This window comes from Pygoscelis adeliae, unplaced genomic scaffold, assembly GCF_000699105.1.
Source record: "Pygoscelis adeliae isolate BGI_AS28 unplaced genomic scaffold, ASM69910v1 Scaffold264, whole genome shotgun sequence".
Lineage (NCBI taxonomy): Eukaryota > Metazoa > Chordata > Aves > Sphenisciformes > Spheniscidae > Pygoscelis > Pygoscelis adeliae.
Window position 1 is genome coordinate 472,561 of NW_008824672.1, and position 16,603 is coordinate 489,163.

The 16,603-nt window shown below is 37.9% G+C and overlaps 1 protein-coding gene across 1 annotated transcript in view; it reads right to left on the reverse strand.

Annotated features, from left to right (window-relative positions):
* Nucleotides 1-16,603, reverse strand: part of CNTNAP2 (contactin associated protein-like 2) — a 1,203,666-nt gene that overhangs the window by 212,191 nt on the left and 974,872 nt on the right. The window contains exon 14 of the mRNA XM_009323034.1: nt 11,400-11,556. Coding sequence (XP_009321309.1) covers nt 11,400-11,556 — 157 coding nt within the window. The remainder of the gene's footprint in view (nt 1-11,399; nt 11,557-16,603) is intronic.

Below are 16,603 nucleotides of genomic sequence, written 5' to 3' on the forward strand. Positions count from 1 at the left end.
CCATCTGAATTCCATCAGCAAGCTTGCTCATATAGACACACTTTTAGTGTAAAGAATCCATGTAGCATTTTAATGCCAATTTAAAGACTGTTGAAAACAACATGAGATAAAAATGCAACAAATTACCTTGGGCCTGATTTACAAACTCTCCATTGCATACTCAGACAGCTTTTAAACTTTTTATCTTATAAACTTTGAGGTATCTCCAGGGATCCTATTTCCTACATTTACTAATTTTCATCACTATAGTATTCTGCATGTGAACAGGAGGCAGAGGAAAGAAAAATAGCTGGAGAATTGAGGGGGGTTGCAGCTGGGACAAAATGTCTGGCCGTGATCAGTTACAGATAAGTAGTAATTTGGAAAGCTTGAGGCTTTCATTGATTATGTAACACACACACAAAAAACCCCCAAAACAGGAGGGAGACATGAATGGTAACTACGATAAAACCACACCTGGTCCACGATATTAAAACAATTTATAGAATTTAAACTTCTTTTAGAAGTCTAACTACAGGGAAAAAAAAGTAAAAGCAGTTTCTCCCTTTTCTCTTGGTGATAGAACCATTGTCTTTATTGCTCAATTTTCAGACTTTATGAGAGGTTACTGGATTGCTTTGAGTGTTTATCATAGACAGTGCAAGCAACCTTCCTCTTTAAAGTAGAATAATGCACTATGCATGTAATAATAGTTCCCAGCAAAACAGCAATATTGCAGGTGACTCTTGCCTTTTTTTTTTTTCTTTTTCTTTATCACGTTTTTTGCAGTGCTAAGAATCTGCTGGGCAAAATGAGAAAAGGACAAAGAATAATTCTTCTAAATGCTGAAGTTTTGTAACTACCTGAGTGATGAACTGACATGATATTTTGATCAGTGGCTCTGAAGAAAATATCCCCATCGAGTCTGGGACCTGATACAAAAAATGTATCTTAAGGGCTTCTGGGCTCTCTCTTCCCTGTCTCTCCCCCCCGGATGAATTCCTCTCTCCCCCTTATACATATATATATCCTGGTACACCAAAGAACAAACAGTGAAAACAGATACATCTTTTGTTTACACTGGAGGCTTAATAACTTCAGCTTGATGGACTCCCTTGTGATTGTTTCAGCTAAAATATGACTGCTAAGAGTAATAACAGCCTAGCATGCACTGCAGTCTTCATCTACCCTATAACACAGGTTGTCACAGATTTCTGATGTCTTCTACATAGGATTGCACTGATTCAGAAAAAAAAGTCAGGGGAGTCCTACAATTTAAGAAGAAAAGCAAAGCACTCTCTTCAAGAGCTAAGCAGTGTCAGGTACTGAGTGAAATACATTGGGCTGGTCAGCACTGGGGTGATTTCATCTTCATAGCATGGCATTGAGGGCAGAGTCATTACTCTTTAAGTTAGCACACAAATAAAAGGAGGAGGAGGAGAAAATAATTGGCAGCTGAAAGTTCTGCAGTGCACAGTGCTCAGCGTACTCTGCCCTTACCTGACAAGCTGTGACAGTAAGGTCATTTACTTTAAAGTTAAGACCATAAGCTTTTCATTCAGACTAAAAATTCTGTATTTTTCTAGGCAAGACATAGCAGACTTTTTTGTTCTTGGTCACTTGATTTGTCACTCACACTATTAATGAAGTTTAATAACAAAAAGAATACAAATATGCTGGGAATTATATTTTAAATCATCTGTATGGTAGAAAAAAAAAATAATGTATCTGCATTTTCACCTGCTAATTCATAAGCTTCTTACAAATTTCCTAGAATACTCCAAAAATGATGGGATGTTTCTAACAATAACAAGAATATCCCAGAGAATAATAATTACAGATACTTAATTCTGATAGATTTTTTTCAGTGCTGCTGTTGAGTGATTCTGTAACTTAAAAAGATCTGGATGAGACCAGCTGTCTGTGACTGGCTGGCACTGAGGTCAGCTGAACACAGGAAAACCTGAACAGCAATACTCAGAAGTGAGGTCAGCAGCAGGATGAACACTCACTGTTTGTCTCACAGCGATTTACAGAGCAAATTAATAAACAAGGATAACATCTTTTCATCACTCTCCCCTTTAAGTTCATTCATTACTGCTAGCACTGAATGATGAATGAATCTGAAGTCAAATGGGAATCATCTTCATCCTTAGCATGTTGCTAGAGCTCAACCATTTTTACATGTGCAGCAAGGTAAAAGACTCTGCTCATGATGCATGAAGAAGTACAGATTCCTGTTTCCTCATCCTCAGCTATGCTAGTTTTGTATTGCTTGTGGGATGAAAAATCACAGTAACTGCAAAATAAGCACACAGGACTGAATATATAACACCAAGTAAGAAGATGCCATTTTAACAAAGATAAGGCAGACTGCCAAAGAGTTATTTCATGTCACATCAATGTCCACATTTTCTTGTGTTTTCAGTTTTGGAGAAAGCTAAGACTTCATTCCTCAGCTGTTTGGTCACTGCCGTGAGCCACAAGCATTAAGGGAAACATTTTCTTTAATGTCAATGAGCGGGATGACAACTAAACGTCAAGTGGTATCAACTTGTTATAAACAAGGCCACAATCCAGTCCCAAAAGTGAACAATACAGGAGGCGAAAGAGAGAAAACAGGAGTAATGTTTGCAAGTTTCATGGTTCATTGAATCCCCAAACTGCTAATGCCCTCAACCTGTATTAATTCAGGCTGCAAATCTGTCAGGTCCCATGAGCTACATACATATGGCTGTTGTCAGTACTTGCATGGAACACCTCTGAAGGATAAAGAGCAATCTAGGTGATCCTGGGTTTGCCCGGATCCTGGACTAGAGCTGCCAGCTGTGGGTTATGCATTAGCAATACAACACAAAGATGAGGGATAACTCCAGGGCAGCAGGTACTGTCCTTCAAAGTCTACGTAAAACCAGTAGTCTGAACACTTATTGTGCAAGAGATGCTATGCCCTTCATCTGCCCTCAAATTAACTTTTAAATCACTCACATTAGTCTTATGTACATATTTATGATAATTTGAACACTGAGGTAAAAAAACAGCCCTTTTGTGTTTGCAGACAACCCTGTCTAATAAAGCCCTACTGTGCAGCTAGAGTCCTATGGTGGTACTGAGGCACAAGTAAAAGAGAATTTGAAAGGTTCTATTTAGCACATCTGTAGCATGGCCAAGTGCTGGATGGAGTTCATCTCTCCACTTTATCATTTCCAACTCCCAAACTCTTAATCTGTTGTTATCAGTAACAAAATCATTCAACCTTCTCTTGTGGGAGAAGCAGAAAAGAGGAATGCATAATGGACAAACACAAGGTATATATAGTTTCTATAAAAGAAAATATAGAACAGGTTATAAAAAAAGAGGACAGAATTCAGTTAACAGGAAGATTCCACATTTTTTCGCATGCAAACTCTGTTTCAATATTGCACACCAGTTACAGCTGATGAGCACAGCTGAGAAATGCAGGACAGGCAGCAGCCTACCAGTCACTTGACCCTTTTCCCTACTAGAATAGTTTTAATGGCCAAACTGTAACTAGTCGCAATGAACTTCCTGGCTTCTGGCTGTCGGCTTTTCTGTTGCTGAAAGTTTCAGCTCATATCTATGTATCATTCAGAAAGAAAGTACTGCCAGCTGTATTAAATCTAACATTTCCTAAGGTTTGAATGCTTGGCGTTCTGTCTTTAGTGTTCCTCTTTATGCAGATTTTTATTCTGTGCCATTACATACTGTCAGAGTGCTAAATTTTGATTGACTGGAATTATCTTAATGCTAGGTGCCAATGTCACTGTACAGAGGAATTCTGAAAGTTAACCCTAAAAACCTACAAAACGCTGTCTGGATTTGTAAGAGTACAAAAAAACCCAACCATATGAAGTAATGCAAGTTGTCAGCTAAGCTTCCCTGCCTTTGTCCACAAAACTAGTTTCTTTTTTAAGCATAACTAAAACATAAGTTTTGATATTTCAACTTTTGTATGGTGAACAGATGTGATTACTACACACAGTTACAACACAAAACACAATTACTAATTGTGTTTTCTGGTCTGTCATTTCAAAGATGGCCTTTAAGCTCTGCAAAAATGTTGAATTACAGTTTTCAAAGTGGTGTGGCCTAATTCTACAAAATTTCCTCAATTTCTAGGAAATTGAAGTTCATCATCTTTATCAGGTGCAAGGCAAAACAGCTGGACATCACAAATGTTACTAGATAATTTTCTGTTCTTTTTTTTTCTTTTCTGGTTTCATGTAATATAAACCAGTATGTTTTCTTGTTAAATACAGGCCTTTGTATTTTAGAAAAAAAAGTCTGTTTTGCCAGGCACGGCCTAAACATATGGCTACGTTATATAAATACTTGATTTTTGTATGTAGACAATCTGTCTAGTTAAAGTGGAAATTTTTCATATATATATATTGGATGTTTATAGTTATGCGTGTTCCTCACTGCAACTTCTATAGTCCTTCGAGTTCTTTTAGGTATATTCATATTTGATGCCTTTTACTTCTTTAAGATTTCTCTACATAATGCTACAAATAGTAAGTAAATGTAATCAAAATGTAATCAAGTAGAGGCAATGATAAGTTCTCAGTTTGGTTTTTTTTGTTGTTGTTTTTGTTTTTTTTTTCCACAGAGAATGTATAACGTAGTCACTTCTGATCACATAACACCTCTGTGGAAATTCCAGTTGCTGCCTAGATGGGGAAGTAATGGTAAAAAAATATCCAAAGACATTGTTATCAGCTTCTAATGAAGGATAGGAGAAGCCAGTGTCATGTAACTAGCCAGTTCTCTCTGCATCAGCAGCTCTGTTACTGAGTGTGCACAGGGTTAAAGGACAGATACATTTTCAAAAGTGCCTAAGGGAGTCAGGAACTAAAATATCAATTATTTCAATGGGAATTAGTACATACTATACTGATGTCTACCTTTAATATTCTGTTAAATCTGGCTACAAATGACCTTCCTGTCATTGCCACTGCCACAGGCCAGCACTTCAACATCCACCCATATTCCTGTCATTCAAACATCTCATGTCAATCTAAGCCCTGTTTGTTTAATTGTCTTTTCCCATGACCTGAAACTTTCTTCTGAAACACCCATTGCAGGAGAAGAGTTGTGAAGGGAAGGGGTGATGTATCCTGCAGAGCATTCTTGCAAACACCTCACAAAAATAAAGTAATTTTGCAGGCTCTGGAGAAATAAACTTTAATTTCCAAACTGTGACAGAGGATAAACAAGAAAGTGAGGCTCCCTCCTTCTGTTTTCATTGCTCATTTCCTCCATTTGTCCAAACCACTGTTATCTTCAAATTCTCCTTAATCCTTTTTGATCATCTTTAGGGCCACCAAATAGTTCTTGAAAGAGTATCAGTCACATCAATAGTCGGCAGTGAAGTCCATGCCCTACTTTGTAACCTGAAGTGCATCCTCATCAGGAAATGCTAAAGGAAAAAGCTTATGCCACCTTTTCCCAGTAAATCCATGCACAACACCATATTATGTCTTCTCACATATTGTGGCTGCTACATAAGAAAAAGTAAGGAGCCTGTGGTGTAGAAACTTTGGCCAATCTGGGTGTTTAACTGACTTTAGGGTCAAAGGAGAGTAGGAACAAAAATTTCTTTGCAGATCTTTACATTTGCTACTTAATTGGTACAGATTGTCTATCTCTACAATGCCAGACATTTTTTAAGGAACTGCATAAATGGTAATGATAATAATGTTTTTATTCAAATACGATAATTTTTTTTTTCCAAAAAGTCTTATGTTTTACATAAATTACTCATTTGAAGAAGATTTTGTTTAACAGCAACCGAGAGAATTTTTTGCTACTAATAACAGCAGCCTCAGCAGAGTTTATTCTCTCAAGATTGAGGCAATCTGACTTTGAATGTCAACCACACACTCTTTAATAAATGATCTTTGTGAGCAAGCAAAACTAACCTTTTTTATAATCTGACTCACTTGCCTCTGAATTAATTTAATTTTGGAAACAAATCATGGATAATTTGGGACTAAGGTTCATTTTGGTAGGATTGCTCTGGGTGAAGCTCTTTCCACCCATGTTTTTGTTTCTTTATCATGACAGAAATGATTATTTAATATTTACATTGCAGCAACAACATGGACTTCTCTTAAGAAACAGGTTCTATTTTAGATGATGTGTGCAAATACACATAAATTTGAATACCATATCTCATTTTCTCTTCCAGTATCTACCATTTGGCTTATCTACCATCTGGGCCTGATAATCAACACATTAGGCATGTGCTAAATAGCTCTACAACTTACAGAACGCTCTTTTCTATTTTATTCAGACAGACAAGGTTTAAAGTTGCTTAGTGAACTTTTACAGAGCATTAATAGAAAAACCATCCAGATTTAAGGTATATCAAGCTTATGGTGTAAGCTAGTCCCTGGGAAAAATGACATTGTAACTGAGTCTGTAATTAACACAGCTGGTTCTGTACTTATACAATATTACTCATACTTGGTAAAAAAAATCAGATCAAACACAAAATTTAGGAAAAACAAATATTTCAGGCTGCTTAAAGGGCTTTAATTTGTCCCCTGTACCTATCACCATGATACAGTCCTTGACTGGTCACTATTATTTTTTCCAGAGGGCTCCAGCATTATTCAGTAAAGGAGGCAGACAATACTCATTTAGTAAAACACTGCTCACTATCCTAATTTACTCTCATGCTTCAATATGTGGACCCCATTTTATATTAAATGTGTATTTCAACTCTTCCTATAAAGACTGCATTTTCTCACTGGATTTTCTATAGCGCTCATTACTACAGCAGATGATTGCTTCATAAATCTATCTACCTTTGCAATACCTCCATGAGGTGAGTATCTGGCATCATCTCCATTCTACAGATTGGATATTAAGGCTGAAAGATGTTAAGGTTAAAAGCACACATACAAGCTGGGTTTCCAGTTAGGTACCCAGAAAATTAGGATCAAACTAATGACTGCTCTGTGAAGAAATGGCTTATGAAACTTGGCAAGCACCACGCAGGAATGTGGTTCCAGAGGCAGAGTTAGAATCCAGTTGTCCAGGGGAGCATTCTCCTGCCTTTGTTACGAGATCGTTCATCAAACTGCAATTCCTTTCTTCATTTCTAACACAATTTCTAACTTCTGCAATAAAAATTGCGGACAATATTCTACTTACACTGAATCATTCTGATTCAGCCTGACCCACTCTTCAGTGTCTCCCCAATCTCCTTTAAAAAGAGCGCCCTGCACTTTAAAATCTGAATCTCTGCTCTGAATCTCTCTCTTCTTCACCTTTCATTCCCACAATTTTCACTCAGCAGACTTCTTTTCCCATTTTACTTCTTTACCTTTTCTAATATAGTTGTTGCTCTAGCTACTGCCTTCTCCCCACTGTGTCTCCCAGCCCCCCCCCAAAAAAAAAAAAGAAAAAAAAAAAGAAAATCAGATATAAACTTTTTTCACATTGTCTGGGCTGGAGCAGAAAATAAGTGTGGGCATACCACAATCAAATGCAATGCTCCCAGCTATGGTCAAGACATACAATTACTGCAAAAGCCCCACCTGGCCTCTCAGCCCTGGTTTGGCATTTACGTAGCCCTTCTGTTTTAGGGGACTGTAAGGTCTTCTAAAATAAGTTGTGCTGATGAGCTAGGGTGACAGCTGTGGCAAGCCATGTTGTCAGTCTGTGAGCTGAGACCTGTCCGCTCATCATAAGCTGCAAAGATCCCTGTACTAATAGTAATTTCTACACTGTGCTGAAATACCCATGTAACTCTATCACAAAGGTTTATTAGCGTCTATGCCACAATGCCCGGATTTTAGTTCTGGAGTTATCTCAGTCAGCCCTTCCTTGGGGATCCTTGCATAGTGCTCCCCTCTGTACCAAAGTAATGCTCCCAATATTCCTAAGCTAACACTTTTTTACCTCTAAGGATAAGAAGATATACTATAGTTTATGCAATAGTTGGAATATGTAAAGTTGTATATGCAAAAGCAAGGTTTGAATGGATGTGATGTATGCACGCTTTCACAGCAACCAGATGCCTCTCTGAGCCTCTCAATGACCTCTGCCCTTTCCGGGTTCCCATTGCTACCACTGGCTGAATCTACCCGCTCATGGCAATTCTCCAAAAGTGTTGTTGCAAATACTGTAGTCCAAACCAGGAGCTGTTTTGCTGTCACCAGAGTTGAGCATGGACATGCTGGAGGCCCTGGTTAACATTCTGCCCCTGATAACTGAAGTCAGTGAGGTCTCCTCACTTCTGGAGCTCACTTGCTTTTTAGGTATTGATCAACCTGGCTAGAGAAAATTCCTAACTAGGACTCCTCAAAATAATTCCAAAACCCAAAACATATAACTTTGGAATGGGCTAGATTCTGCCAAAACTAAACTGCAAAAATAAATCTTGAACAAAATGTCTTTAAAGACTATGATGACGCTTTCATTTCTTCTTGTGATTTACACACACCAAAGATTAAAATATAATATCCAGTTGTACAACTGTTTTTCATAAATTGTCCTGTAATACAAAGTAGTTTTCCTGAAAAAAACCCTTGATATATATCCAGAGAAATACTGTATAAATGTCTTTTTTTTTGAAGTTCTGAGTAAAGAGTTGTGTATCTATTATGATAGTAATCTTATTTTAGATTTAAATAAATCTAATAATTGTATTAGTCTATTTATTAGTAGATTCCATTAATCTCAGTGTATATAGGGGGCATAGAGGTTACAGAAAAAGATTATTGAGTGAATGCTGCTTATTAAATTATCATCTGTGACTCTTAGAGAAGCCACAAGAAGAGATCAAAAGTCAATGCTATTTCCCCCATGCATTTCCCTCGGCGCAAAAGAAAACAGTCAACATATGGTACAAAGATTATTATTCAGGGAAATGCATCCAGTGCCTCAAGCAATGAAAATCGTAAGTGCTCCTAATTCTGCCATTATCGTAATTATTATTACAATATCTTCCTTTTGTTGTTACCATTTTGTCAGAGAACCAAACCTACCTCCCTCCTGCCACACTGCTCTAGTGCCTATGTTTGAGTCAGAGTCCTCTGACTTTATATTCCTCACTCTCTATATAGTTCTAGCTCTGAAGTTTGGCACCATGTCTGATTCCTCTGTCTCTAATATTGACTTCTCTATCTCTGTGGTGTTCTATAGTTCACCCCATATCATAGCTAACAACATACTATCCTAACAATGTCAAAGCTTAGGGTGGCAATGTCTGTGGCAATGTTTGATTTCCCACATCCCAATCTATCATTTTTGCAGGGCCTGGAAGATTTCCTTTATTACTCTAATTTTGTATTTTTCATACTTCATTCTTGCAGACGACACCAAACTCGGAGGAGTGGCTGATATGCCAGAGGGTCGTGCTGCCATCCAGAGGGACCTTAACAAGCTGGAGAAATGGGCTCGCAGAAATATCATGAAGTTCAACAGGGAAAAGTGTGAAGCCTTGCATCTGGGGAAAAACAACCCCATGCACCAGTATATGCTGGGGGCCACTCAGCTGGGAAGCAGCTTGGCAGAAAGGCCCTGGGGGTCCTGGTGGACACCAAGTTGAACATGAGCCAGCAATGTGCTCTGGTGGCAAAGAATGCAAATGGTATCCTGGGCTGCACTAGTAGGATTGTTGCCAGCAGGTCGAGGGAGGTGATCCTTCCCCTCTACTCAGCACTGGTGACGCCACACCTGGAGTACTGTGTCCAGTTCTGGGCTCATCAGTACAAGAGAGACATGGACATACTGGAGAGAGTCCAATGAAAAGCCACTAAGATGATTAAGGGACTGGAGCACCTCACATATGAGGAAAGGCTGAGAGAGCTGGGACTGTTCAGCCTGGGGAAGAGAAGGCTCAGGAGGGATCTTACCAATATGTATAAATACCTGAAGGGAGGGTGCAAAGAGGAAGGAGCCAGGCTCTTTTCAGTGGTGCCCAGTACCAGGACCAGAGGTAATGGGCACCAACTGAAACACAGGAGGTTCTCTCTGAACATCAGGAAACACTTTACTATGCGGGTGACCGAGCACTGGCACAGGTTGCCCAGGGAAGCTGCAGAGTCTCCGTCCTTGGAGATATCCAAAAGCTGTCTAGACACGGTCCTGGGCAACTGTCTCTAGGTGGCTCTGCTTGAGCAGAGGGTTTGGACTAGATGAACTCTGAGGTTCCTTCCAACCTCAACTATTCTGTGATTCTATGGTTCTGCGATTCTCCCTACTCTTTATTTTTAAATCCCTGACATACCATTAGAGTTCTGTAGCTCTGTATCATTAATAGCTGTATGAATTTCTCAATTAACGCAAAATAGTTTATGAGCCAGTAATTATGATTCAATTACCAACAGGTTGCTATTAATGGGAAAAATGTTCCTAAAAGTATGGTTCCAGTTGGTCACTGAACATTGCATACCATGTAAAATATGATGCTGCCTATCATGACAAGAGAGACACAAATGGTTAAAGCTTACAAAGGAAGCGTTCTAACTTGTGTGTTCTAACTTTTGTGTTCTCACACAAAATGATGATAAACTTTATGCAGTAGAGTGTTTATGGGAATATCAGAGATGCAAGTTTAATTCTCTTTTCTGCCTGAAGGGATTTAAACCCACATCAACTACCTCACAGTAGACTGCCCCTGTTACCAAGCTGTAAAATATTCTGGGGTAGGACTTCCTCAGTCCCTCTGTTAAAATTGTTCCACCTGGGATGAATCAATAACTATTTATTAGAGAAGAAACTCGAACCAATTCTCACTGTCCTATCCCAAACGGGTTACAGGTTTGTTTTCTCAACAAACAGGCCAATGAATATTTAATTATCTCATGCAAAGTGCAACAGCTTCCTCTGAAATAGAGCGCCTCATTCCATAATACTCTTAAAGCCTAGTTCTTAACACATTTTTTCATTAAAGATGGATAATGAGGCTTGGAGTCACTAGATGAGTGATTTCAACTCATATCTCTCACATTCTACAGGCAAATGCAGCAAGAGTGCTCCAAAAAGTAGAAATTATGGGAAAAAAAATGGAGTTGCAGAGATAAAATTAAATACTATATTGTAATATAACTGAATATGATGGAGACAAAGTTGCATGGGCAGCCAAAATGCTGGTCTTTCCTATAAGGACTTGACTTCGTAATTTTAGCATTCTTTTCTATAGTTCAGTTGATTAGAAAACATAAATACACTCCTTATATTTGACAGCCACAGATACCATGAATAAAATGGAAATGAACAGATGGGTAGATACTTTGCAGGAGGGATCACAAATACAGTATTTTTGCCTTTGTTCTTTGGTAAGAAAGGAAATATATAAACAAAAGACATTCAAAATAATGGCAGTGTTGTAAAAGTTAAGAGATTCTGGTCATTCTCACCCTGCCTTCTTGTAAACCACTCACCATTGCTTATAATCAGCATCACAGTTGCAGTAGTACTTGGGATCAGTACAGTTGCGTTCGATGCCGCAGGCACATTTTTGAATGCCAGGTCCTGATCCGCCCCAATAGTAGTGCTTCTCATTGGCTTTTCCAACCCACCAGGTATATGGATTCCCTTCTGCAAGGAATGAAAATGCAAAGTTATGATGCATCAAAGAAGTAGAGCTCCATAATGCATTAACTGGGCTCAGATGTTTAATATGCAGAAGTTAATAACACATAACTGGACAGCCATCCCGGACTTCTGGCAAACAAATGAATTCATTATTATTGAGCAATTCAAAGGACCTTGCCATGTAAACAAAACACATTTTCTTTTCTGTATTCATGCAATTTATAATGATTGAAATTAATTAAATAGTTTTTATCTTGTATGCTCTTTGTTTAGCTTTTTAATTGTTCTCAGTTTATATAATGAAAATGCATGGGCAGGTTCCATAATTATTTTTAATTAATTTCAAATTCATATAGTAAGCTATCAGATGGATTATTCAATATTTGACCACAAATGCTGCACAGAAAGATGCATTCATTTTCTCTCTCTTTTTTTTTTTTAAAAAAAACAGCTTTTAATTGGAAATTAATCTGTCTTCACTGGAAAACAAACAAGTTCATCATGCTCTCTCCAGCTGGTCCAAAGCAAAGCGTAAAGAGATATTATCAAACACCAAAAGCATCTTAACCATTTTTAAAAAATGTATATATATATTTTTTTTTACTTGACCAAAGGTGATATGAACTTTGATATAATCATATTTCTTGGCATTGGGTCTGTAACTTGATATTTTCATATACTGCTCTAAGTTTATTTCTAATGCTTTTGGACTAACTAAGCCTCTTATGTGTAAATACATAAATAAATAAACCCCCTGTACTTTAATTTCTAATTTGAAAAAAAAAAACCTTACTAAAAAGTTTCTTTTTATTCCTTCAGTTCAGGAAGACACTTAAATATGAGCTTAACTTCAAACCCATGTGCATAACTCAATCAATCTGAATGTAATTATCTTAGTGATTTTTCACATTTAGAAAACACGATTGAACTCAGCCTAGAAACATGTTTCTTTAAAATGTCTTTTTCCCTCATCTAATCTGCTGCTGGTATTTTCTCATTAAATCGAACGAAGCTTTTTGCATGGAATTCACTTATTAATAAATTTTACAGGTAAAATCCTATCTAATAGATATTCTACTTTTCATAATTTTCTGTTTGTGCATCTCACTTATACATCTCCAAAAAAACACATCCATAATCCTAATAGCCATTTCACCATTAGATTTGATCATATAGACCATAAATCTACTTATCCAAGACATAAGTTGAAAGTCATTCACACAGAACTCTAAAGAAAATTAAATTCCAGAGATGGAGAGAGCAAACAAAGATCTGCACGCATGTTAAAAGACCACCAAAGCTCAAAAAGACACAGCTCTCTGGAAACACTTGCTTTGTTCAATGCTTTCTAATTGTTAAACATCATATAAAATAACACTATTGAAAATACAGTAATGTGAAAAATTCGGCTGAAGGTTTTTATTAGATGTTACTATGCTGCACAGTATGACCATTCAGCTCTAGTGCTAATGCAATGGGTATGGTAATATAGTGAGTTGATTCTAGACTCTAAATTGGTCATTTTAGCTTCTGTGACTCAATTATCACGGAACTAAGTGCTGCGAGTTAGAAGTGTGCCATGTGAATGCTGCAGCAGCTTTTCCAACCTGCAATACAATCTATCAGATATGACAGTACATAGTCCTGGCTTCCAAAAGATTATTTAATAAGCATGTAAGGGTAAATGTTATCTTTCCACAGTGAAGGACAGAGTCGCTTTTATTGATACAAGATCCAACTACAGCATTAATGATATCTGAAGCTTCTATTGTATTTTTTTTTCCCTCTCATCTTTGAAGTTAGTTTTTATGCTGTAGTGGCAATGCTGTAGTTTTGACTGTTAGTCAAAATTCTCTTTGTTTACACCCTTCCTGTCAAGTGAAGGATTGTACGACTCAGTCAGGAAGCACTTCATCGGGAAGCAAAACTGCTAATTAAAGCACCAGAAGAAAATAAATTACTTTAATCCTCAAAAAGAGGATTAAAAATTCAGAAACAGGTAGAAATGATTAAAGCAGATGAAAAGTGATAGGAGAATTACAGACTACAGTGATGGGTGTCACAAACCATTATGACAGACACAAACAGGGCATGTTTTAATTCATTTAAATGACAAATGGCATAGAGTTTTAAACCCAGAATGTATTCTACTGTAGACAGAGCCATATTTCACATCTATTGTTTTCAGTGTGCATATACACTAGCTAGGGATCTGGCCCTGTTTGGACGCATGCTTCTCCATTATGAAGAAAAGACCTACCTGCAGGCTTAGGAACACAAATGCATTTAGGAAGATTTCCTATGAATCATGAATTTCCAGAAAGGTCGAGGAGGGAACATATGATTTTAGGGGGTTTGCATTCAGCACATATTCTGCTAGCCATCCGCACAACCAGTAATTCCAGCACTGCCCTTCTGGACATCACCAACAGTCTGTAATTGCCCAGCATATTGTACTAGGGCTTGCAATAGAGGGGCTCTTAGTAGACAGCTCTCATTAGCTGGCTACCGCACAGTGGGACAGACTTTCCATTAGGACATAACCTCATGCACTGGAATAGGATGAGCCTCACACCAGACCACCGCACCACAGTGGTCCACACAAAAGGCTCTGGAGCTCCTTCATAATCTATGGTTAATAAAAGAAAAAGGTGGGGAGACACTGTTGTGTCCCATCACTCTGTGCCAGCCAAAAGGAAACAAGTCCTTTGTGGCCATCCTGGTTCATGTCAGCCAAGAAAAAGAAGAGCAGCATTTTGTCTAGAGTTCATAAGCTCCAAATCAGGAATGCTATGCAGATATATTGCAGAGACCACTATGACTGGGTATAACAAATAGCAAAAACCCTGCACTGGAAAGACTAAAAGAACAATAGAAAAGAAATGCTTGAAGGGAGAAGGATGTATCATGCAGGTATAAAATAATTTAGAAATAAGATCACTCTTCCTCTCTCACATTTCACCCTGTTTTATAGCTCTACAGTCTCCTTTTGAGGATGTGAATCCTTCTGCTTCAGAGCCCTTTGCTTATTTTTTCTGCTTTGGAAACTGTTGGAAAGGGCTGACCCAAGTAGAAGTAGTATTGCACTGCAACATGAAGACTGATCATTAATGGATATAATTCTAAGCATCAGACTATTTTATCATACATGATTATTCTGCTAAAATGTCAATACTACCAGTCTTATGACATTAAAAGTATATAAATTCAGTTTAAGGACAAAAAAACGTAGAGGGAAAAAGTTATATATAGAAGTTGTTAAGTATATTGCGATGACAAGTAATGCCAGAAGATATTTCTTCTGTTTTGAAATTATCTTTTCTTACCATAGGAACAAATTTTAAGTCATGGGATAGCTTTTTTGCTGTTGTCATTGACTGACTGCTTCTTTCCCCCAAGCTTTTGCAGACAAATAGCATCATGAGAAGAAGGAGCAGGAGAGATACTCTCTGCCTGCCTTGGGATTCTGGTTAGAATCAAGTCTTGATGCAGAACTGCTCTTTGGGCACAAAACAACTCTCCTTCAAGAGTGCTGTAGGAAGTGTTTAAGTTTATGTGTGCTAAGTTATGACCAGGATGCCTTTCCATTTCCCTTCTTGAAGAGAAGCAACTTGCAAGGTGTTGGGTGCTTATTACTCAGTCACTTAGCAGAAAAGTAATGATGGTATCAGAGTAAGATGTGGATACCAAGAAAATGGACAAAGATATCCGAGGACAAAGATAACCTTACAGACAAAGTTAATAGCTGTGGTGTGAGAACAGTCTTCTAAGGGCAAAATGGCTGATCGTATGGGACATGTGGACATAGGAGTATGGCCAGAACATAACATTCAAACCATGTTTTTAGTGATTCAGATCTCTCTCTCTTTCTCCCCCCCCTCCCCCCGCCCTTAAACATTTACATGCAATGCAGTTAACAGTGGTTACAATGGCTTTGCAGTGCTGAACTTTGATTAAAATTAATGCAAAAGATGATTTCCTATTTAAATCCATGTACGATGTTAGCCAAGATTTGCAGTTATTAAATCAAAGTATGTAAAGAATCTGGTCATAAGTGTTTTCTATGAAGAAGTTCTCCCCTTCTACAGAATATTCAGAAAAATGTAAAGGACTAAGGGAACTTCTTTGCACTCGCACAGACCTTTCAGTGTCATAAAAAAGCGATTCCTTTTTCATCTCATAAATGTATTATTGCCTGAACCATTTCATTTAATATAAAAACATACAAAACCAAAGTTAATGTAGTATGAACAGAACTCTTAACAGTCAATAATATATTTATTTCTAACGTAGCCAAAAAGTCTTAAAATGTATAACTTTTGGAAGCACACTTTATATTTTACTGAGCATTTAATAAAACCAATTGGTTTTATTATTTTTAAATGCAACTGATTAATAAAAATGGTGTTACTTTCAAGATTTTAGGGCTGTTGTTTCAAAGCTGTTCAGTACCAGTAACTGAAACCTCAGTACTGAGAGAACTCAGATTAGGAGACTGAATAAAGTGGACAGATGCTCCATGGTGCTCTGCATTCAGTAGGCTTCATTCACAATACAGCCCTCAGAGGGCTGATCACTCTATTTCTTATTTGTAAACTACCTGGAGAAGCTAAATGCTTCTCTTTCATTCACCATCTCCTCCCCGTAGCAAATTTTCCTCCAATCTCTTCATTCTTCTTTCATTAAAAGACAGCACTTTTTGCAACAAGGATCTGCAAAGCCTGCCTGACTCCCATGGCTGCTGGAGGAAGACTGGAAGTATGTTGCTTCTGCTGGAAGGGAGGAGGCTGTTCTCCACTCCAGCAATTACTCTTATGCACCTTTTCCAGCTTCTGGAAAAAAAGGAGCAACAGCGGTGACTATCCAAGCCTCTTCCCTTGGTTCTCTGTCCAGCTCTTTCCCATTCCTAGCACTTTATTTTGGGAAGAATAGCAACAGAAATTAATATTGACAGCGCTGCTAAAACATGGCCAGTCTCACCTGGAGTTCTGTGCCTGACAAGGGCAATGGGAGGCAATACTTAGAGAAAAGATCTGAGTTTGGCTATTAC